Consider the following 24,254-nt stretch of genomic DNA (forward strand, 5'->3'; position numbering starts at 1 on the left):
TGAGACTGACAGATGAGACGGAAGGTTTAGGCTGTCTTGTGAGTTAGAGCTGGGGTCTCCAAAGCACGCACTGGTCAGGCTGAGCAGCTCTTATTAACTAACGGTGCCTCAGGAAAATAGCCTTGGTAGTGGTCCCGGGGAATGGGAGCCACACTCTGCTTCACGCCGAGGCAATGGGCGTGGTCAGCAACTGCTCCTCTTCTCGCAGATCCAGCCGTCTCTCTCATTGGCACATGGCGCATCATTCCACAGCCCCGAGTGCAGCATCATGACACAATCCTCATGCCCTCTGGAATCGTTGGGCTCTCCAGAGTTCCAGTGGCTGTGGTGGTTCAGTGGGAGTGTTACTGGACTGAGGACAGACCCAGGGTCAAACCTTCCTTTCCAAGGCTTGCTTGCTTGCTGCTTGGCTCTGCTGCAGACACTCTCAATGCCTAATTTGAGTTTATACCTGCACGGTACATTTGTAAGGTCCCAGAATTTAACCCTTGGTTAATTCCTAGGGTCTAGCATATCCATTCTTAAAAGGTTAGTTCAGGGGTTGAGGATACATCTCAGTGGAAAAGAGTGCTTGCTGTATAAACATAAAGACCCGAGTTCAAATCCCAAGTTGTCACCTAAAAAGCTGTATATTGTTGGACATGTGTTTGTAACCCAAGCAGGGAAGGGTTTGGAGACAGGACAGCCTCTGAGGTTTCCTGGCTGTTAGTCAACCTAGATCCAGGTTCACTGAGAGAGCCTGTCTTTACTGAAATAAGGCAAAGAATAATAGACTAGTCTACCCAGAGTTTCCCCCTAGCCATGAGCATGTATGGATGTGCACAGCGACATATGCACTGTGCACAAGCCCATCAAAGCATCAGCAATCCTCTCTCAGGAATTTAGTCTTTAGATACCCAAAAGCACTGTCCCTAGGGTCTAACTCAAACCCCTTTTCAAATTTCTCTTGGGGCCTTCTCCTTACCTGAAGGTGAGTGGAGCTCCATCCACCCACCGGTAGCCTTGAATCTTGTTGAGGCGGCGATCTGCCCTCAGACCCAACCAATAGCCCCGGCCACGAGTATGCTGACTCAGGAAGCCCTGGAAGGGAGTGGACGCGTCAGCTGGCCAAGTCGGCCAAACATAAACATCCTGACCACACCAGCTCATGTAAACCCAGCGTCTCCTTTTCTAAGTCCCAACTGAGCACCTGCTCATTCAGGTCTCTGACAATCACCAGATGGGCACCTTGGCCTACACAGTAGCTTTGTGCTGTATCCCATATGGCCTGTGTCTCGGAGAAATAGTAGCAGGAACCTTGGAAGGGTAGCCATGATGGTGGGCACTGCTCACAGGAGCCTGTTGGGTGGGGAGGGTCAGAGAGAGGGGGGTGTGGATGGTGGAGCCATTGGAATGTGACAGAGGGTGTTGGATGTGTCTGGTGGTGGACAAGAGAAGCCTTGAGCGCCTCCCCCCCAGACCCCCCAGCTGAGTCCCGTCCCCCCCCCCCCCCCCCCCCCCCCCCCCCCGTCCCTAGTGTCTCTGGCTCACTGTTCTGACGCTTGACAGTTTCCAGTGCCCGGAACAGCTCACTGCGGATGTTCTCACGGTCTCTGCTTGCTTTAGCCAAGTCCTGGGTCACTACAGGGTCAGCATAGTGGACATTTATAGTTGAAGTCAAGACTGGGACTTATGTATAGGTCAAAATAGATGTCAGTTCACGGTATCATGAACAAGAATGACGTCAGTCTGAATGTGGTGGCCTCGGTTACTCCAGAAGGCTGAGGCAGAGGAGGATTGTAAGGTCAGAGCTAACTTGGACTACATGGAGAGAGTTTGAGATCATCCTTGACAACTTAGTGAGACCCTGTCTCAAAATAAAATGTAAAGCAAGTGCTGGTAATAAATTAGGGATTAGGGCACCTGTCTGGAACCCCACAGCAGGGGTCCTGGAGAGTAACTCAAAGGTACCCGCTTAGAATCCTGCGTGGAGGGCTTGGGCATGACTCAGGTGTGGGAACCTAGTACGTGAAGCCCTGGGTTCAGTCACCAGAGCCCTGAGGGTCCAGGACTGTACTACCGAGAGGCGTGTGGCTATGATTAGGGGTGAAGGTCAGGAGCCAGGGGTTGTGTTCGGCTCTCACCACGCTCTTGCAGATCTTTAAGGTTGCTCTCCTGCTCCATCACCTTAGCCTGTGTGTCCTTAAACTCCGCGAGTGTGGTTTGCAACTGCGCTTTCATCACGGAACCTATGTGGGGATGGGGCCACAGCCAGCTTCGCCCCCACTTGCCTCTCCCAACCCACCCGCCTCGTTTCCCAGCCCCTCAGCTTTCAAGCTTCCACCAAACCCGTGTTTCTTACAGCAGTTCCTGCAGGCTCCGACATCATCCTTCAGGGAACTCAACATCACCTTCTGCTTTGAGGCTAGAATGACCCCACCACACACACACAAACTAGGTCAGAGGACACCCTTTTCTAAACCAGGCAACCCTATTGCAGGAGGCTCAGCTATTCACTCCCCAGTCCCTCTTCCCTGGCAGTTCCTCCACCCACCGCAAGGGTGCGCAGTGGCCCTGCTCTGAAGCTCCTCACGCACCATTTGTCCTCAGCAGGTCCTGGTGGTTGAGCAGCACCCTGAGCTGGCTGGAGGCTGCAGAGAGATGCAAGCAGGAATTGTGAAGCCTTCCCCTGCTCAGATGTGTGAGGATACGTGTGTTGTTACCCACGGAAGCATCGGCCAGGAATACATCACCCGGGTACGGACATGAGACATACATAATGCATACTAATGCTGTGACCCTTTAATATAGTTCATGCTGTGGAGATGACCTCCAACCATAAAATTAATTTCGTTGTTACTTCATAGCTTTAATTTTTCTGCTGTTTTGGATTTCCATCATAACATGTAGTTTATATCATGTAATCCATGTTTTCCGATGTCTTAGGCAAACCCTGTGAAAGGGTCGTTCGATCCCCAAAGGGGTCGCGATGCATGGGAACCATGGTTTACACTCATTGCCGTCCAGGACCCCATGTGGTGCACTGCATAGGACACAAGTTTGTGCTTTACCTGTCAGGCAGCATAACTTGTTCCAGTAAAGGGATCACTCCTGGGGGTTAAAGCGATGGTTCAGAGTGGCTGTTGCAGAGAACCTGAGTTTGGTTTTTAACATCCGCACCCACATGCAATGGCTCACAACTGCCTCTAATTCCAGCTGTAGGGGATCTGATGTCATCTGTCCACTGTGGGCACTTGTACACCCGTGGTATAGCCTCAGACACATACATGTACACATAAAAATACATCACTCACCATTGGACAAGAGGATGCTCAGAATGAGAGCCCACAGAACTGTGGCCACCAGGAAAGCCAAGACCAGGAAGAAAAGTCTTTCTTTGTAGCACTCCCAACGTCCCAGCTGCCCTAGTAGAACACAGATAAATTCTGAATCCTTCCAGGACAGAGGGACAGACAGCTTAAGTACCCTCCTACCACCACATGACAGAGTTAGAATTATTTTTTAATTTTTAATTTTTAAAATTTTTATTGGTTATTTTATTTGTTTGCATTTCAAATGTTCTCCCCCTTCCCAGTTCCCCTCCACAAACCCTATATCCCACCTCCTTCCTCCTGCTTCTATGAGGGTGCTTCCCTACAAACCTACCCACTCCTGCCTTACTGCCCTAGACTTTCCCTATGCAGGGGCATTGAGCCTTCCCAGGTGGAGCAGAGACTGAGGAAAAGGCCATCCAGACACTGCCCCACCTGGGGATCTACCCATCTGCAGACACCAAACCCAGTCACTACTGCTGATGCCAAGAAGTGCTTGCTGAAAGGAGCCTGATATAGATGTCTCCTGAGAGGCTCTGCCAGAGTCTTACTGATACAGATGAGGATGCTTGCAGCTAACCATTGAATTGAGCACCAGGACCCCAGTGGAGGAGTTAGAGAAAGGACTGAAGGAGCTAAAGGGGTTTGCAACCCCATAGGAAGAACAATAGTAGTAACCACCCAGATCCCCCCTGCCCCCCGCCCCCAGTCTCCAGAGCTCCCAGGGGCTAAAGCATCAACCAAAGAGTACACATGACTCCACTGCTTATGTAGCAGTGTTAGAGTTCTTATACAATGTGACTGGAGTCTAATGTAACAAGGTGTGATACCTGCCCCCCAAACAGGTTTTCTGGGGAAGACTCTGGTGATGCCCTTTCTCAGTCCAGGATCCAGGACCCAGCCTGGGAAGTCCTCAAAACAGGATGTGATCTCCTTACGCCCATGGTGCAGGTACCACCATTCTGCAGTCCTGTCCACTCCTGTATGGCTCTGTCTCTTCTTCTCCCCCATACCCCTGCCCTCAACATTAGAACAGAAGAACCCATGGGGGAGGATGAGGTGATTTTTTTCTCCTACCTCTGGGGGCCTCTTCGATTACACCGCCCAACTTGCTGTACCCACCAGTGTTCATGATGATGGTGGCATCTAGCCCCGGACAGAGATATAAATTTAAGTCTCCACCCTGGCCCCATCCTATCTCCCTCCCTCCCTTCCTTCCTTCCTTTTTATATCCATGGCCTCAGTTCTTGTGTGTAGGAAGTCAGCTAATAGTCAGTCACAGTGTTGGCCAAGGCTGGGCTGTGAGGGGCAGATCCAAGCTCTGTGGCTTGATCATTGTAGCTGTGTTCCCTGCTCAGAGGGTGTGAAGACCCATGTCTTGGCATCTATGGAAGCATAGATTAGGAATACAACACCCGTGCATAGACAGGAGACATAATTAATTTATACACACAATGCCAAGTAGATATGTGTTTGGTTTATACCAGTGGTTCTCTACCTTCTCTTTCTCTCACTCTCTCTCTGTGAGTGTGTGTGTGTGAGAGTGTGTGTGAGTGTGTGTGAGAATATGTGTGTGTGAGAGTGTGTGTATGTGAGTGTGTGAGTGTGTGTGAGAGTGTGTGTATGTGAGTGTGTGTGAGAGTGTGTGTGCACGTGTGTGTATGTGAGTGTGTGTGAGACAGTGTGTGTGTGAGTGTGTGTGTAAGTGTGTATGTGAGTGTGTGAGTGTGTGTATGTGAGTGTGTGTGAGAGTGTGTGTGCACGTGTGTGTATGTGAGTGTGTGTGAGACAGTGTGTGTGAGTGTGTGTGTAAGTGTGTATGTGAGTGTGTGTGTGAGAGTGTGTGTGTGAGTGTGTGTGTGAGAGAGTGTGTGTGTGAGAGTGTATGTGTGAGAGCGTATGTGTATGTGAGAGTGTGTGTGTGAGTGTGTGTGATTGTGGAGGCCAGAGGACAACTTGGGGTGTTGTTACCCAGGCATCATTTGTCTTTAAAAAATTGCATTTATTTATTTAGCTATAGTGTGTGTTTAGGGTGCTTGCATAGGGTTAGAGACTCCTCTAATGTACATTGACCTGACAACCTGTGAGAGTTGGCTTTCTCTCTACACCATGTGGGTTCTGGGATCAAAGTCAAGTTGCCAAACTTTGCAGCAAGCTCCATTATTCATTAAGCTGTCATGTTGGCCCTCATCCACCTTTTTTTTTTTTTTTTTTTGAAACACGGTCTCTTAAAGGCTAAGTAATATAGGCTGGCCACAACGTCTGTGTCCACCACCTCAGCATTGGATTGCAGGAGATTTGATCACACTGTGAACTCAGAGATTGTGTTATTTACTAAAAAAGAAAAAAGCTGGGGCTGGAGAGATGGCTCAGTGGTTAAGAGCACCGACTGCTCTTCCCGAGGCCCTGAGTTCAAATCCCAGCAACCACATGGTGGCTCACAACCATCTGTAATGAGATCTGATGCCCTCTTCTGGTGTGTCTGAAGACAGCTACAGTGTACTCATATATATGATAAATAAATAAAAAAAAACATTTTAAAAAAAACATTTAAAAAAAAAAAAAAGAAAAAAGCTGTTTCTAGTTGTGGTGTGGATCAGTCCTTAGCACACACCTCTAATCCCTCTGGCCTGAATGCAGACACACCCTTAGTAGACACCTTTAATCCCAAAAAGTGAAGCTAAAGTTTGTTTATAGAAGGAAGCACCCATGTTTGAAAGTGATGTCTAATTGAGTGGCAGAAAAAGTGACCAATTAGAGAAAGATCTGATAGAATAGGATACGCCCAACTCTCACAAGAGAGAGGAAAGGGAAGCTACTCAAGGGGTAGTGGAGACAGAGAGAGAAAGAGAGAGAGAGAGAGAGAGAGAGAGAGAGAGAGAGAGAGAGAGAGAGAGAGAGAGGAGGCAGTTTTATTGGGACAGGTTGTATAGGGACTTTTTTTTTTTTTTTTTTTTTTGGTTCTTTTTTTTCGGAGCTGGGGATGGAACCCAGGGCCTTGCGCTTCCTAGGCAAGTGCTCTACCACTGAGCTAAATCCCCAACCCGACTTTTTTTTTTTTAACCCCATTTTGTCTCACCCAGAAACTAGGCCATAAACCATTTGCTCCAGCAGGTACAGGTACAGGAACAAGACAATAAAATCCCTCACTCAAGAAACAGCTTAAAAGATAGCCAGCCACAGGAATGGGAGATACCTTATCTCGGGATAGGATGTCTGTGCTCAGCAGCCCACCTTGTGTTAATCATTCAGGATGCAGGAATGCAGTCCACATGGGGCATCTTGGCACCTAGTGATGAGTTCTTAGATTACCAAACTCTAACAATAAAGTAAAACCCGGCCTTTGGAAGTACTCTGCTTCTGCAGCTGACCTGTCTGCAAGAGGCTAGGTTTCTGCTTTATCACCTCACAGTAAAGCAGCAGGAGGCTCTAAGTCTTAGGAAAGCAGGGGAGGGAGGGAGGCCTGTCTCTGCTGTCAGCACTTGTACACTCTCAGAAGGTGTGTTCACATGAAAGAAAAGCTCACTGCGAGTTGGCGTGTGAATTCAGGCTATAAATTGAACAGGAGGTTTTAACAGAGAATGCCTTCGTGCAATTCTCTGGCTTGACATTCACCACGTACATTGCAGGGTCATGGAAAGTTTAAGACTATAACTAAGCCACCCTCGAAGTTTTATTTAGACACACTCAGCCAATATCTTATTTCCCATTTTTGCACCTGGGGTCCTGTGGTGTATGTTATCTTTATGTCCTTTCGGTTAATGGTCTCTGTAACCCTTTGGAATGTGCCCTAAATTTCAGAAGTCTCAAACAATTAAGCAGCTCTGCTATAGAAAGGGCTCATATGCTTTTGTCAGGGTCCCATTCTGAAATGATGGTGACCCTTGCGTGCTGGCTGGTTGTGAAGAATAAACACTCTTTGTCTTTGTATCCTATCCCAGTCTTGGGTTTTCCTTCAGCCATTTTTGGACCCTTACAATTGCAGAGAGCAAGCTAGCTATAGATGAAGAAGAAACAAACCAGAGACTAAGAAAAGGCTAGACGTTTAGAACAGATTCCCAGAGTTAGTTTGAGGCCAAGCACAGCTATCCAGGAGAGGGTGAGAGAAGCCAGATTTAATCAGTCAGCTTGGAGAAGAGTTTGAGCTAGAACAGCTAAGTTGAACCAGTCAGCTAGAGCTCAGAAATTGAGCCAGGAAAGGGCAAGCTTATTCGGCAGCTCGTCTCAGAGGTTGAAAACATTCTAGACCTAGATAAGATTGTACAGAGGCGACCCGCGGATCCCGGCCCGCAGCAGCTCTCTGCTCCCAGACCAGGTGAGAGAGAGACCCAACCGCCTGGTCAGGTGGGCACTCCTGAGGCTGCAGAGCGGAAGAGACCACCAACACTGCTCACCCCTGCCCACATCCCTGGCCCAAGAGGAAACTGTATAAGGCCTCTGGGCTCCCGTGGGGGAGGGCCCAGGAGCGGCAGGACCCCTGCCTGAGACACCGCCGGACCTTGAAGGAAACAGACTGGATAAACAGTTCTCTGCACCCAAATCCCGTGGGAGGGAGAGCTAAACCTTCAGAGAGGCAGACAAGCCTGGGAAACCAGAAGAGACTGCTCCCTGCACACACATCTCGGACGCCAGAGGAAAAAGCCAAAGACCATCTGGAACCCTGGTGCACTGAAGCTCCCGGAAGGGGCGGCACAGGTCTTCCTGGTTGCTGCCGCTGCAGAGAGCCCCTGGGCAGCACCCCACGAGCGAACCTGAGCCTCGGGACCACAGGTAAGACCAAATTTTCTGCTGCAAGAAAGCTGCCTGGTGAGCTTGGGACACACGGAAGCAGAATTTCTTTAGGACCGGGCACGTTCTGTGTTTACCGGAAGTCCCACACCCGCGGATCCCGGCCCGCAGCAGCTCTCTGCTCCCAGACCGGGTGAGAGAGAGACCCAACCGCCTGGTCAGGTGGGCACTCCTGAGGCTGCAGAGCGGAAGAGACCACCAACTCTGCTCACCCCTGCCCACATCCCTGGCCCAAGAGGAAACTGTATAAGGCCTCTGGGCTCCCGTGGGGGAGGGCCCAGGAGCGGCAGGACCCCTGTGCCTGAGACACCACCAGAACCAGAAGGAAACAGACCGGATAAACAGTTCTCTGCACCCAAATCCCGTGGGAGGGAGAGCTAAACCTTCAGAGAGGCAGACAAGCCTGGGAAACCAGAAGTGACTGCTCCCTGCACACACATCTCGGACGCCAGAGGAAAAAGCCAAAGACCACCTGGAACCCTGGTGCACTGAAGTTCCCGGAAGGGGCGGCACAGGTCTTCCTGGTTGCTGCCGCTGCAGAGAGCCCGTGGGCAGCACCCCACGAGCGAACCTGAGCCTCGGGACCACAGGTAAGACCAAATTTTCTGCTGCAAGAAAGCTGCCTGGTGAACTCAAGACACAGGCCCACAGGAACAGCTGAAGACCTGTAGAGAGGAAAAACTACACACCCGAAAGCAGAACACTCTGTCCCCATAACTGACCGAAAGAGAGGAAAACAGGTCTACAGCACTCCTGACACACAGGCTTATAGGACAGTCTAGCCACTGTCAGAAATAGCAGAACAAAGTAACACTAGAGATAATCTGATGGCGAGAGGCAAGCGCAGGAACACAAGCAACAGAAACCAAGACTACATGGCATCATCGGAGCCCAATTCTCCCACCAAAGCAAACACGGAATATCCAAACACACCAGAAAAGCAAGATCTATTTTCAAAATCATATTTGATCATGATGCTGGAGGACTTCAAGAAAGACATGAAGAACTCGCTTAGAGAACAAGTAGAAGCCTACAGAGAGGAATCGCAAAAATGCCTGAAAGAATCGCAAAAATCCCTGAAAGAATTCCAGGAAAACATAAATAAACAAGTAGAAGCCCATAGAGAGGAGACACAAAAATCCCTGAAAGAATTCCAGGAAAACACAATCAAACAGTTGAAGGAATTAAAAATGGAAATAGAAGCAATCAAGAAAGAACACATGGAAACAACCCTGGATATTGAAAACCAAAAGAAGAGACAAGGAGCTGTAGATACAAGCTTCACCAACAGAATAAAAGAGATGGAAGAGAGAATCTCAGGAGCAGAAGATTCCATAGAAATCATTGACTCAACTGTCAAAGATAATGTAAAGCGGAAAAAGCTACTGGTCCAAAACATACAGGAAATCCAGGACTCAATGAGAAGATCAAACCTAAGGATAATAGGTATAGAAGAGAGTGAAGACTCCCAGCTCAAAGGACCAGTAAATATCTTCAACAAAATCATAGAAGAAAACTTCCCTAACCTAAAAAAAGAGATACCCATAGACATACAAGAAGCCTACAGAACTCCAAATAGATTGGACCAGAAAAGAAACACCTCCCGTCACATAATTGTCAAAACACCAAACGCACAAAATAAAGAAAGAATATTAAAAGCAGTAAGGGAAAAAGGTCAAGTAACATATAAAGGGAGACCTATCAGAATCACACCAGACTTCTCGCCAGAAACTATGAAGGCCAGAAGATCCTGGACTGATGTCATACAGACGCTAAGAGAACACAAATGCCAGCCCAGGTTACTGTATCCAGCAAAACTCTCAATTAACATTGATGGAGAAACCAAGATATTCCATGACAAAACCAAATTTACACAATATCTTTCCACAAATCCAGCACTACAAAGGATAATAAATGGTAAAGCCCAACATAAGGAGGCAAGCTATACCCTAGAAGAAGCAAGAAACTAATCGTCTTGGCAACAAAACAAAGAGAATGAAAGCACACAAACATAACCTCACATCCAAATATGAATATAAAGGGAAACAATAATCACTTTTCCTTAATATCTCTCAATATCAATGGCCTCAACTCCCCAATAAAAAGACATAGATTAACAAACTGGATACGCAACGAGGACCCTGCATTCTGCTGCCTACAGGAAACACACCTCAGAGACAAAGACAGACACTACCTCAGAGTGAAAGGCTGGAAAACAACTTTCCAAGCAAATGGTCAGAAGAAGCAAGCTGGAGTAGCCATTCTAATATCAAATAAAATCAATTTCCAACTAAAAGTCATCAAAAAAGATAAGGAAGGACACTTCATATTCATCAAAGGAAAAATCCACCAAGATGAACTCTCAATCCTAAATATCTATGCCCCAAATACAAGGGCACCTACATACGTAAAAGAAACCTTACTAAAGCTCAAAACACACATTGCACCTCACACAATAATAGTGGGAGATTTCAACACCCCACTCTCATCAATGGACAGATCATGGAAACAGAAATTAAACAGTGATGTCGACAGACTAAGAGAAGTCATGAGCCAAATGGACTTAACGGATATTCATAGAACATTCTATCCTAAAGCAAAAGGATATACCTTCTTCTCAGCTCCTCATGGTACTTTCTCCAAAATTGACCATATAATTGGTCAAAAAACGGGCCTCAACAGGTACAGAAAGATAGAAATAATCCCATGCGTGCTATCGGACCACCACGGCCTAAAACTGGTCTTCAATAACAATAAGGGAAGAATGCCCACATATACGTGGAAATTGAACAATGCTCTACTCAATGATAACCTGGTCAAGGAAGAAATAAAGAAAGAAATTAAAAACTTTTTAGAATTTAATGAAAATGAAGATACAACATACTCAAACTTATGGGACACAATGAAAGCTGTGCTAAGAGGAAAACTCATAGCTCTGAGTGCCTGCAGAAAGAAACAGGAAAGAGCATATGTCAGCAGCTTGACAGCACACCTAAAAGCTCTAGAACAAAAAGAAGCAAATACACCCAGGAGGAGTAGAAGGCAGGAAATAATCAAACTCAGAGCTGAAATCAACCAAGTAGAAACAAAAAGGACCATAGAAAGAATCAACAGAACCAAAAGTTGGTTCTTTGAGAAAATCAACAAGATAGATAAACCCTTAGCCAGACTAACGAGAGGACACAGAGAGTGCGTCCAAATTAACAAAATCAGAAATGAAAAGGGAGACATAACTACAGATTCAGAGGAAATTCAAAAAATCATCAGATCTTACTATAAAAACCTATATTCAACAAAATTTGAAAATCTTCAGGAAATGGACAATTTCCTAGACAGATACCAGGTATCAAAGTTAAATCAGGAACAGATAAACCAGTTAAACAACCCCATAACTCCTAAGGAAATAGAAGCAGTCATTAAAGGTCTCCCAACCAAAAAGAGCCCAGGTCCAGATGGGTTTAGTGCAGAATTCTATCAAACCTTCATAGAAGACCTCATACCAATATTATCCAAACTATTCCACAAAATTGAAACAGATGGAGCCCTACTGAATTCCTTCTACGAAGCCACAATTACTCTTAAAACTAAACGACACAAAGACACAACAAAGAAAGAGAACTTCAGACCAATTTCCCTTATGAATATCGACGCAAAAATACTCAATAAAATTCTGGCAAACCGAATTCAAGAGCACATCAAAACAATCATCCACCATGATCAAGTAGGCTTCATCCCAGGCATGCAGGGATGGTTTAATATACGGAAAACCATCAACGTGATCCATTATATAAACAAACTGAAAGAACAGAACCACATGATCATTTCATTAGATGCTGAGAAAGCATTTGACAAAATTCAACACCCCTTCATGATAAAAGTCCTGGAAAGAATAGGAATTCAAGGCCCATACCTAAACATAGTAAAAGCCATATACAGCAAACCAGTTGCTAACATTAAACTAAATGGAGAGAAACTTGAAGCAATCCCACTAAAATCAGGGACTAGACAAGGCTGCCCACTCTCTCCCTACTTATTCAATATAGTTCTTGAAGTTCTAGCCAGAGCAATCAGACAACAAAAGGAGATCAAGGGGATACAGATCGGAAAAGAAGAGGTCAAAATATCACTATTTGCAGATGACATGATAGTATATTTAAGTGATCCCAAAAGTTCCACCAGAGAACTACTAAAGCTGATAAACAACTTCAGCAAAGTGGCTGGGTATAAAATTAACTCAAATAAATCAGTTGCCTTCCTCTATACAAAAGAGAAACAAGCCGAGAAAGAAATTAGGGAAATGACACCCTTCATAATAGACCCAAATAATATAAAGTACCTCGGTGTGACTTTAACCAAGCAAGTAAAAGATCTGTACAATAAGAACTTCAAGACACTGAGGAAAGAAATTGAAGAAGACCTCAGAAGATGGAAAGATCTCCCATGCTCATGGATTGGCAGGATTAATATAGTAAAAATGGCCATTTTACCAAAAGCAATCTACAGATTCAATGCAATCCCCATCAAAATACCAATCCAATTCTTCAAAGAGTTAGACAGAACAATTTGCAAATTCATCTGGAATAACAAAAAACCCAGGATAGCTAAAGCTATCCTCAACAATAAAAGGACTTCAGGGGGAATCACTATCCCTGAACTCAAGCAGTATTACAGAGCAATAGTGATAAAAACTGCATGGTATTGGTACAGAGACAGACAGATAGACCAATGGAATAGAATTGAAGACCCAGAAATGAACCCACACACCTATGGTCACTTGATTTTTGACAAAGGAGCCAAAACCATCCAATGGAAAAAAGAGCATTTTCAGCAAATGGTGCTGGTTCAACTGGAGGGCAACATGTAGAAGAATGCAGATCGATCCATGCTTATCACCCCGTACAAAGCTTAAGTCCAAGTGGATCAAGGACCTCCACATCAAACCAGACACACTCAAACTAATAGAAGAAAAACTAGGGAAGCATCTGGAACACATGGGCACTGGAAAAAATTTCCTGAACAAAACACCAATGGCTTATGCTCTAAGATCAAGAATCGACAAATGGGATCTCATAAAACTGCAAAGCTTCTGTAAGGCAAAGGACACTGTGGTTAGGACAAAACGGCAACCAACAGATTGGGAAAAGATCTTTACCAATCCTACAACAGATAGAGGCCTTATATCCAAAATATACAAAGAACTCAAGAAGTTAGACCGCAGGGAAACAAATAACCCTATTAAAAAATGGGGTTCAGAGCTAAACAAAGAATTCACAGCTGAGGAATGCCGAATGGCTGAGAAACACCTAAAGAAATGTTCAACATCTTTAGTCATAAGGGAAATGCAAATCAAAACAACCCTGAGATTTCACCTCACACCAGTGAGAATGGCTAAGATCAAAAACTCAGGTGACAGCAGATGCTGGGGAGGATGTGGAGAAAGAGGAACACTCCTCCATTGTTGGTGGGATTGCAGACTGGTAAAACCATTCTGGAAATCAGTCTGGAGGTTCCTCAGAAAATTGGACATTGAACTGCCTGAGGATCCAGCTATACCTCTCTTGGGCATATACCCAAAAGATGCCTCAACATATAAAAGAGACACGTGCACCACTATGTTCATCGCAGCCTTATTTATAATAGCCAGAAGCTGGAAAGAACCCAGATGCCCTTCAACAGAGGAATGGATACAGAAAATGTGGTACATCTACACAATGGAATATTACTCAGCTATCAAAAACAACGAGTTTATGAAATTCGTAGGCAAATGTTTGGAACTGGAAAATATCATCCTGAGTGAGCTAACCCAATCACAGAAAGACATACATGGTATGCACTCATTGATAAGTGGCTATTAGCCCAAATGCTTGAATTACCCTAGATCCCTAGAACAAAGGAAACTCAAGACGGATGATCAAAATGTGAATGCTTCACTCCTTCTTTAAATGAGGAAAAAGAATACCCTTGGCAGGGAAGGGAGAGGCAAAGATTAAAACAGAGACTGAAGGAACACCCATTCAGAGCCTGCCCCACATGTGGCCCATACATATACAGCCACCCAATTAGACAAGATGGATGAAGCAAAGAAGTGCAGACCGACAGGAGCCGGATGTAGATCGCTCCTGAGAGACACAGCCAGAATACAGCAAATACAGAGGCGAATGCCAGCAGCAAACCACTGAACTGAGAATAGGTCCCCTATTGAAGGAATCAGAGAAAGAACTGGAAGAGCTTGAAGGGGCTTGAGACCCCAAAAGTACAACAGTGCCAAGCAACCAGAGCTTCCAGGGACTAAGCCACTACCTAAAGACTATACATGGACTGACCCTGGACTCTGACCCCATAGGTAGCAATGAATATCCTAGTAAGAGCACCAGTGGAAGGGGAAGCCCTGGATCCTGCTAAGACTGAACCCCCAGTGAACTAGTCTATGGGGGGAGGGCGGCAATGGTTGGGAGGGGAACACCCATAAGGAAGGGGAGGCGGGAGGGGGATGTTTGCCCGGAAACCGGGAAAGGGAATAACACTCGAAATGTATAAGAAATACTCAAGTTAATAAAAAAAAAAAAAAAGAAATATCTAATAAAAAAAAAAAAAAGATTGTACAGAGGCTGGAAGCTTCCCCAACTAGGCCCAGGTTAGCACACTGAGGCAGTAGGCCTCATAGATGGCAATTAATATAGAAGAATACAAGTTATATTTACAAGGATGCATGACATCAACCTTCCCCATGCAGGAGTGTCATCACTGAGGATCAAATTTAGGTCCTTATGCTTGCAAGGCACACACTTTCCTGACTGATCTGTGTCCCAAGCTCTGGTCTCTGTCTCTTATTGGCTTAGCTTTCTCCCGAGGGGGAAACACTGCATTAGCCAAGTGTCTCAGGACTCTGCTAGATCCTGAGAAAGCTCCTTAGGTGTGGCCTTGAAAGCCAGCTCAACCCCAAAGATGTTGGTCAAACGTTGTACTTGACTTTACTGTGATTTTAGCTGACACTAGTCAGAAAGGAACAGAAGAGGGTTCTTGTGGTGGGGATGATGGGAAATGGCCTTGGGTTGTTGTGTACTTTAAAAGTTTTCTCCTTTGTGAAAAAGGAAGAGCAGTGACAGGGCTTCCTCCAAAGGGTAATAAGCTGTAATAAGGAACTAATGTTATGAGGCTGGGAGGCAGGTCAGGTTACAAAGTGCTGCTGTGAATACATGAGGGCCTGAATCTGATCTCTAGTCCTCATGGAAAAGCTGGGTGCGGTCGAATGTGTTTGTAACCCCAGCACTGGGGAAATGGACATAGGAAAGTCAATGGAGCTTGCTGACAAACCAGTTTAGTTAGCCTGGGAGGTCCAGGTCCCTGTTATCTCAGAAACAAGGTGGGGGTCAGTGAGATGGCTCATCTGGCAAAGGTACCTGCTTGCTAACATGTGTTTGATTCTACATGGTGGAAAGAGAGAACCAACTTCTAAAAGTTTTCCTTGACATTCACACGTGTACTGTGGCCTGTGTGGGCACACATGCACGTGCAAACCTGTACACAAGTAAATAAATAAATATAATTGAAAATGAACACACACACACACACACACACCACCACCACCACCACCACCACCACCACCATCACCACCACCACCATCACCACCATCACCACTACATACACACGAAAAACGTACAACTCCACAGAAAGAACACCTCAGGTTGACTTCTGGCTGCCACATATATGTGCTGAGGTAGAAGGAGTTAGATAGAATTTAGAGATTAAGGGTCAGCCAGGATTATAATGCAATGAACCCAAGTCTCAAAACCAAAACCAAACTAAACTCCCAGAGCTCAATAAAACCCTCTTCAATAAACCACGAACAACCATGAAGCTGGAGTTGCAGCTAAGTTAGAATACTTGCCTACCGTGCACAGAGCCCTGGGTAGGACCCCCAAGGGGAAAGAAGTGGGTGTGGTTTTGCACCTATAATTGGAGCACAGGGAAGGCAAGTCAAAATGATCAGACGTGGAACTGATACCTTCTCAGTTCCCTGCACCCGAATCCCGTGGGGAAGAGAGCTGACCACCCAGGGTGCAGACATCCTGAGACCGCAGGACAGGCTGCCACCTCTGCACACCTCTGCCCACATCCCTGGTCCAAGGGGAAACTGCACAGTGCCTCTGGACACAGGGATACAGGAACAGACAGTCACTGGTATCCGTGTTTCTGGTCTGTGCCCAGGACCGAACTGAACCGGCCAAGCAGCTCCCTGCACACAAATCCCATGGGGGAGAGAGCTGGATCCTCAGAAGTGTGGATACTGCTGAGAAGTCAGAGGAGACTACCCTCTACCCACAGCCCACACCCAAGAGGGAAGCGAATAGTGCCAACTGTGCCTGCTGGGTGCAAGGACCTGGGAGCAATCAGGAGCAGGACCCTTTGATTCCTGCCCACACCGAGAGCTGGAAGACAGTTTCCAGGGGCACGGACACACCTGAAATCAGAGCACCTGTTCTCAGGAAAGGCTGAAAGAAAACAGAAAAACAGTTCTACAGGAGTGCTGACACAGAGACCTACAGCAGGGTCAAGTCATTCTCAGAAACAGCAAGACAAGCTAACACCAGAGACAACCCAATGGCTAGAGGCAAGCACAGGAACCTAAGCAACAGACACCAAGACTACTTGGCATCATCAGAGCCCAGTTCTCCCACCAAAGAAAATACTGGATATCCAAACACACCAGAAAATCAAGATTTAGATTTAAAATCACATGTTTTGATAATGATGGAGGACTTTTTTTTTTTCATCTTTATTAACTTGGGTATTTCTTATTTACATTTCGATTGTTATTCCCCTTCCCGGTTTCTGGGCCAACATCCCCCAACCCTTCCCCCTCCCCCTCCCCTTCTCTATGGGTGTTCCCCTCCCCATCCTACCCCCATTACCGCCCTCCCCCCAACAATCAGTTTCACTGGGGGTTTAGTCTTGGCAGGACCAAGGGCTTCCCCTTCCACTGGTGCTCTTACTAGGCTATTGATTGCTACCTATGAGGTCAGAGTCCAGGGTCAGTCCATGTATAGTCTTTGGGTAGTGGCTTAGTCCCTGGAAGCTCTGGTTGGTTGGCATTGTTGTTCATATGGGGTCTCAAGCCCCTTCAAGCTCTTTCAGTTCTTTCTAAGATTCCTTCAATGGGGGTCCTGTTCTCAGTTCCATGGTTTAATGAGGGCATTTGCCTATGTATTTGCTGTATTCTGGCTGTGTCTCTCAGGAGAGATCTACATCTGGTTCCTGTTAGCCTGCACTTCTTTGCTTCATCCATCTTATCTAGTTTGGTGGCTGTATATGTATGGACCACATGTGGGGCAGACTCTGAATGGGTGTTCCTTCAGTCTCTGTTCTAAACTTTGCCTTTCTATTCCCTCCTAAGGGTATTCTTGTTCTCCTTTTAAAGAAGGAGTGAAGCATTCGCATTTTGGTCATCCTTCTTAAGTGTCATGTGTTCTGTGCATCTAGGGTAATTCGAGCATTTGGGCTAATATCCACTTATCAATGAGTGCATACCATGTGCGTTTTTCTGTGATTGGGTTACCTCATTCAGGATGATATTTTCCAGTTCCATCCATTTGCCTATGAATTTCATAAAGTCATTGTTTTTGATAGCTGAGTAATATTCCATTGTGTAGATGTACCACATTTTCTGTATCCATTCCTCTGTTGAAGGCATCTGGGTTCTTTCCAGCTTCTGGCTGTTATAAATAAGACTGCTATGAACATGTGTCTTTGTTATATGTTGGGGCATCTTTTGGGTATATGCCCAAGAGAGGTATAGCTGGGTCCTCAGGTAGTTCAATGTCCAATTTTTCTGAGGAACCTCCAGACTGATTTCTAGAGTAGTTGTACCAGTCTGCAATCCCACCAACAATGGAGGAGTGTTCCTCTTTCTCCACATCCTCCCCAGCATCTGCTGTCACCTGAGTTTTTGATCTTAGCCATTCTGACTGGTGTGAGGTGGAATCTCAGGGTTGTTTTGATTTGCATTTCCCTTATGACTAAAGATGTTAAACATTTCTTTAGGTGTTTCTCAGCCACTCGGCATTCCTCAGCTGTGAATTCTTTATTTAGCTCTGAATCCCATTTTTTTAATAGGGTTATTTGTCTCCCTGTGGTCTAACTTCTTGAGTTCTTTGTATATTTTGGATATAAGACCTCTATCAGTTGTAGGATTGGTAAAGATCTTTTCCCAATCTGTTGGTTACCGTTGTGTCCTAACCACAGTGTCCTTTGCCTTTGAGAAGCTTTGCAGTTTTATGAGATCTCATTTGTCAATTCTTTTTTTTTTTTTTTTTTTATAATTTAAAACTTTAAATTTTTCTATTTTATTGACTAAGTGTATATAGGCACACCAGTGATGAAGTCAGAAGATAATTTTTTTATTCTATTCTATTCTTTTTTTTTTTATTTTTTTTTATTATCTTGAGTATTTCTTATATACATTTCAAGTGTTATTCCCTTTCCCGGTTTCCGGACAGACATCACCCTCCCCCCTCCCCTTCCTTGTGGGTGTTCTCCTCCCAAACCTCCCCCCATTGCCACCCTCCCCGCATAGTCTAGTTCACTGGGGGTTCAGTCTTAGCAGGACCCAGGGCTTCCCCTTCCACTGGTGCTCTTACTAGGATATTCATTGCTACCTATGGGGACAGAGTCCAGGGTCAGTCCATGTATAGTCTTTAGGTAGTGGCTTAGTCCCTGGAAGCTCTGGTTGCTTGACATTGTTGTACTTTTGGGGTCTCGAGCACCTTCAAGCTCTTCCAGTTCTTTCTCTGATTCCTTCAACGGGGGACCTATTCTCAGTTCAGTGGTTTGCTGCTGGCATTCGCCTCTGTATTTGCTGTATTCTGGCTGTGTCTCTCAGGAGCGATCTACATCCGGCTCCTGTCGGTCTGCACTTCTTTGCTTCATCCATCTTGTCTAATTGGGTGGCTGTATATGTATGGGCCACCTGTGGGGCAGGCTCTGAATGGGTGTTCCTTCAGTCTCTGTTTTAATCTTTGCCTCTCCCTTCCCTGCCAAGGGTATTCTTTTTCCTCATTTAAAGAAGGAGTGAAGCATTCACATTTTGATCATCCGTCTTGAGTTTCCTTTGTTCTAGGGATCTAGGGTAATTCAAGCATTTGGGCTAATAGCCACTTATCAATGAGTGCATACCATGTATGTCTTTCTGTGAGTGGGTTAGCTCACTCAGGATGATATTTTCCAGTTCCAACCATTTGCCTACGAATTTCATAAACTCGTTGTTTTTGATAGCTGAGTAATATTCCATTGTGTAGATGTACCACATTTTCTGTATCCATTCCTCTGTTGAAGGGCATCTGGGTTCTTTCCAGTTTCTGGCTATTATAAATAAGGCTGCGATGAACATAGTGGAGCACGTGTCTCTTTTATATGTTGAGGCATCTTTTGGGTATATGCCCAAGAGAGGTATGGCTGGATCCTCAGGCAGTTCAATGTCCAATTTTCTGAGGAACCTCCAGACTGATTTCCAGAATGGTTTTACCAGTCTGCAATCCCACCAACAATGGAGGAGTGTTCCTCTTTCTCCACATCCTCGCCAGCATCTGCTGTCACCTGAGTTTTTGATCTTAGCCATTCTCACTGGTGTGAGGTGAAATCTCAGGGTTGTTTTGATTTGCATTTCCCTTATGTCATTTGTCAATTCTTGATCTTAGAGCATAAGCCATTGGTGTTTTGCTCAGGAAATTTTCTCCAGTGTTCATGTGTTTGAGATTCTTTCCCCCTTTTTCTTCTATTAGTTTGAGTGTATCTGGTTTGATGTGGAGGTCCTTGATCCACTTGGACTTAAGCTTTGTACAGGATGATAAGCATGGATAGATCTGCATTCTTCTACATGCTGACCTCCAGTTGAACCAGCACCATTTGCTGAAAATGCTATCTTTTTTCCATTGGATGGTTTTGGCTCCTTTGTTAAAAATCAAGTGACCATAGGTGTGTGGGTTCATTTCTGGGTCTTCAATTCTATTCCACTGGTCTATCTGTCTGTCTCTGTACCAATACCATGCAGTTTTTAATGATGGAGGGCTTTAAGAAAGACATAAAGACACCCTTAAAGAAATGCAGGAAAACACAAGTAAACAAGTAGAAGCCCTTAGAGAGGAAATACAAAAATCCCTGAAAGAATTACAGGAAAACACAACCAAACAGGTGAAGGAATTGAAAATGGAAATAGAAACAATAAAGAAAGCACAAAGAGAGACAACCCTGAATATAGAAAACTTAAGGAAGAGACAAGGAGCCATAGATACAAGCATCACCAACAGAATACAAGAGATAGAAGAGAGACTCTCAGGGGCAGAAGATACCATAGAAAACATTGACACACCTGTCAAAGATAATGTAAAACACAAAAAGCTCCTAGACCAAAATATACAGGAAATCCAGGACACAATGAGAAGATCAAACCTAAGGATAGTAGGTATAGAAGAAAATGAAGACTCCCAACTTAAAGGGCCAGTAAATATATTCAACAAAATTATAGAAAACTTCCCTAACCTAAAGAAAGAGGTGCCCATAAACATACAAGAAGCCTACAGAACTCCAAATATATTGGACTAGAAGAGAAATTCCTCCTGTCACTAATAGTTAAAACACCAAATACACAAAACAAAGAAAGAATATGAAAAGCAGTAAGGGAAAAAGGAAAAGTGACATATAAAGGCAGACCTATAAGAATTACACCAGACTTCTCACCAGAGACTATGAAAATCAGAAGATCCTGGACAGATGTCATACAGACCCAAAGAGAACACACATGTCAGCCCAAATTACTGTATCTAGCAAAACTTTCAATTAACATAGATGGAGAAACAAAGATATTCCATGCCAAAACCGAATTTATGCAATATCTTTCTACAAATCCAGCCCTACAAAGGATAATAGATGGAAAACTTCAATACAAGGAGAGAAACTACACCATATAGAAAGCAAGAATATAATTTCCTTGCAATGAAACAAAAAGAGAGAAAAGCAAACATAATTCCACCTCCAGCAACAAAAATAACAGGAAGCGACAATCACTATTCTTTAATATCTCTCAACATCAATGGACTCAGTTCCCCAATACAAAGATGTAGACTAACAGAATGGATATATAAAGAGGACCTAGCATTTTGCTGCATGCAGGAAACACACCTCAGGGTAAGAGGACAGACATTACCTCAGAGTAAATGGCTGGAGATCAACTCTCCAAGCAAATGGTCTGAAGAAACAAGCTGGAGTTGCCATTCTAATATCAAATAAAATTGATTTTCAACCAAAAGTTATTTAAAAAGATAAGGAAGGACACTTCATATTCATCAAAGGAAAAATCCACCAAGATGAACTCTTAATCCTAAATCTCTATGCTTCAAATGCAAGGGCACCTACATTCATAAAAGAAACCTTACTAAAGCTCAAAGCACACATTGTACGTCACACGATAATAGTAGGAGATTTCAACACCCCACTCTCATCACTGGACAGATCATGGAAACAGAAATTAAACAGAGACATAGAGAAACTAACAGAAGTTATGAACCAAATGGACTTAACAGATATTTATAGAACATTCTGTCCTAAAACAAAAGGATATACCTTTTTCTCAGCACCTCATGGAACCTTCTCCAAAATTGACCATATAATTGGTCACAAAACAGGCCTCAACAGATACAGGAAATAGAAATAATCCCATGCATTCTATCAGATCACCACACACTAAGACCAGACTAAGACTGGTCTTCAATAACAGCAATAATGACAGAAAGTCCACATATACATGGAAGTTGAACAATGCTCTACTCAATGACAACTTTGTCAAGGAAGACATAAAGAAAGAAATTAAAGACTTAGAATTTAATGAAAATGAAGAAACAACATTCTCAAACTTATGGGACACAATAAAGCGGTACTGAGAGGAAAGTTCAAAGCTCCGAGTGCCTGAAAAAAGAAACAGGAGAGAGCATATGTCAGCAGCTTGACAGCACACCTAAAAGCTCTAGAACAAAAAGAAATAAACCCAAGAAGAGTAGAAGGCAGGAAATAATCAAACTCAAAGCTGAAATCAACCAAGTAGAAACGAAAAGGACCATACAAAGAATCAACGAAACCAGGAGCTGGTTCTTTGAGGAAATCAACAAGATAGATAAACCCTTAGTCTGACTAACCAGAGAACACAGAGAGTGTGTCCAAATTAACAAAATCAGAACTGAAAAGGAAGGCATAACAAAGAATCTGAAGAAATTAAAAACAATCAGATCCTACTACAAAAGCCTATATTCAACAAAACTTGAAAATCTGCAGGAAATGGACAATTTTCTTGACAGATACCAGGTACCAAAGTTAAATCAGGAACAAATAAACCATCTAAACAACCACATAACCCCTAAAGAAATAGAAGCAGTTATTAAACGTCTCCCAACCAAAAGAGCTCAGGTCCAGATGATTTCAGTGCAGAATTCTATCAGATCTTCATAGAAGACCTCATACTAATACTGTCCAAACTATTCCACACAATAGAAACAGACAGAGTGCTACCAAATTCCTTCTATGAAGCCACAATTACTCTTATACCAAAACCACACAAAGACCCAACAAAGAAAGAGAACTTCAGACCAATTTCCCTTATGAATATTGACGCAAAAATACTCAATAAAATTCTTGCAAACCGAATCCAAGAACACACCAAAATGATCATCCATCATGACCAAGTAGGCTTCATCCCAGGGATGCAGGGATGGTTCAATATACAAAAATCCATCAACGTAATCCACTATATAAACAAACTCAAAGATAAGAACCACATGGTCATTTCATTAGATGCTGAGAAAACATTTGACAAAATTCAACACCCCTTCACGATAAAAGTCCTGGAAAGAATAGGAATTCAAGGCCCATACCTAAACATAGTAAAAGCAATATACAGCAAACAGTAGCTAACATTAAACTAAATGGAGAGAAACTTGAAGCAATCCCACTAAAATCAGGGACTAGACAAGGCTGCCCACTCTCTCCCTACTTATTCAATATAGTACTTGAATTCCTAGCCAGAGCAATCAGACAGTGAAACGAGGTCAAAGGCATACAAATTGGAAGGGAAGAAATCAATATTTGTAGATGATATGATAGTATACTTAAGCAACCCCAAAAGTTCCACCAGAGAACTATGTAACCTGATAAACAACTTCAGCAAAGTGGCTGGTATAAAATTAACTCAACTAAATCAGTAGCCTTCCTTTACTCAAAGGATAAACAGGCTGAGAAAGAAATTAAGGACATGACAACCTTCACAATAGTCCCAAATAACATAAAGTCATCTTTGTGTGACTTTAACCAAGCAAGTGAAAGATCCGTATGAGAAGATCTTCAAATCTCTGAAGAAAGAAACTGAAGAAGATCTCAGAAGATGGAAAGATCTTCCATGTTCATGGATTGGCAGGATTAATATAGTAAAGATGGCCATTTTGCCAAAACCAATCTATAGATTCAATGCAATCCCCATCAAAATTCCTACTCAATTCTTTATAGAGATAGAAAGAGCAATTTGCAAATTCATTTGGATTATGGGGGGGGGCAGTACGGGGATGTAGGGGGGAGGGGGAGTGGAAGGAATGGGGGCCTATGGACAGGAAACCGGGAAGGGGAATAACATTTAAAATCTAAGTAAAGAAAGATATCTAATAAAATATTTAAAAAAATGATCAGAAAAAATGATCAGACGTTCAGGTTGATTCTGGGTACCCAGTAAGTTTGAGGCCAGCCTGGGCTACCTGAGTCCTGCCACAAAGAAAGAACCAACTCAAACCCAAAGCCCAAGTCAACACTAAACTTCTCCAACCGCTAAATGCAATGCGTTCTTTAAACTAATATTGAGTATCTGATGTTCGACAGAAGTTTCTCTGGTAATTGGGTTGAACCAATGAACAAATTCCTTCTTCCTGGGTGGTAATATTTCACAGGCTGGTCAGGGGAGACAGACACCGTGTTAGATTTATCATAGGTGGGAAAGGGGCCAATGGAACTACCAGGAACTGTTGGAAGTTGAGAGTCGCTTGGAGGGGAGCATTATTTTCTTGAGTGCTACAGCCACTGGGTGCTTAACCTGCTCCTGTAAATAAACAGTGTCCTGCCTGGGCTCAC

The 24,254-nt window shown here is 44.1% G+C and overlaps 1 protein-coding gene and 1 long non-coding RNA gene across 18 annotated transcripts in view; one reads left to right on the forward strand and one right to left on the reverse strand.

Moving 5' to 3' along the window:
* The window catches only part of LOC148002098 (uncharacterized), a 158,037-nt gene that overhangs the window by 16,166 nt on the left and 117,617 nt on the right, over positions 1-24,254 (forward strand). For 11 of the 16 annotated variants that reach the window (XR_015634515.1, XR_015634516.1, XR_015634518.1 and 8 more), the window contains exons 2-3: positions 2,590-2,736; positions 4,157-4,262. This is a non-coding gene — a long non-coding RNA (uncharacterized LOC148002098). Of the gene's footprint in view, positions 1-2,589; positions 2,737-4,156; positions 5,828-24,254 lie in introns of those variants that run through there. The other 5 variants (XR_015634526.1, XR_015634525.1, XR_015634530.1 and 2 more) reach the window with 3 other exon arrangements.
* Clec4g (C-type lectin domain family 4, member G) lies at positions 13-4,452 on the reverse strand. Of its 2 annotated transcripts, none has more exons than XM_087579629.1 (9): positions 4,389-4,452; positions 3,294-3,404; positions 2,577-2,630; positions 2,342-2,404; positions 2,124-2,228; positions 1,531-1,620; positions 1,190-1,338; positions 965-1,080; positions 13-322 (listed from the first exon to the last, which is right to left on the reverse strand). In XM_087579629.1, the coding sequence occupies exons 1-9, from the start codon at positions 4,441-4,443 to the stop codon at positions 184-186; spliced, it is 882 nt and encodes a 293-aa protein (XP_087435755.1). In that variant the 5' UTR covers positions 4,444-4,452; the 3' UTR covers positions 13-183. The 2 variants fall into 2 exon arrangements, with proteins under 2 accessions (XP_087435755.1, XP_087435756.1); XM_087579630.1 differs by having other exon boundaries at positions 2,342-2,396; positions 2,519-2,630; positions 3,294-3,399; positions 4,389-4,443.

This window comes from Rattus norvegicus, chromosome 12, assembly GCF_021556685.1.
Source record: "Rattus norvegicus strain SHRSP/BbbUtx chromosome 12, alternate assembly SHRSP_T2T, whole genome shotgun sequence".
NCBI classification, from domain to species: Eukaryota; Metazoa; Chordata; class Mammalia; order Rodentia; family Muridae; genus Rattus; species Rattus norvegicus.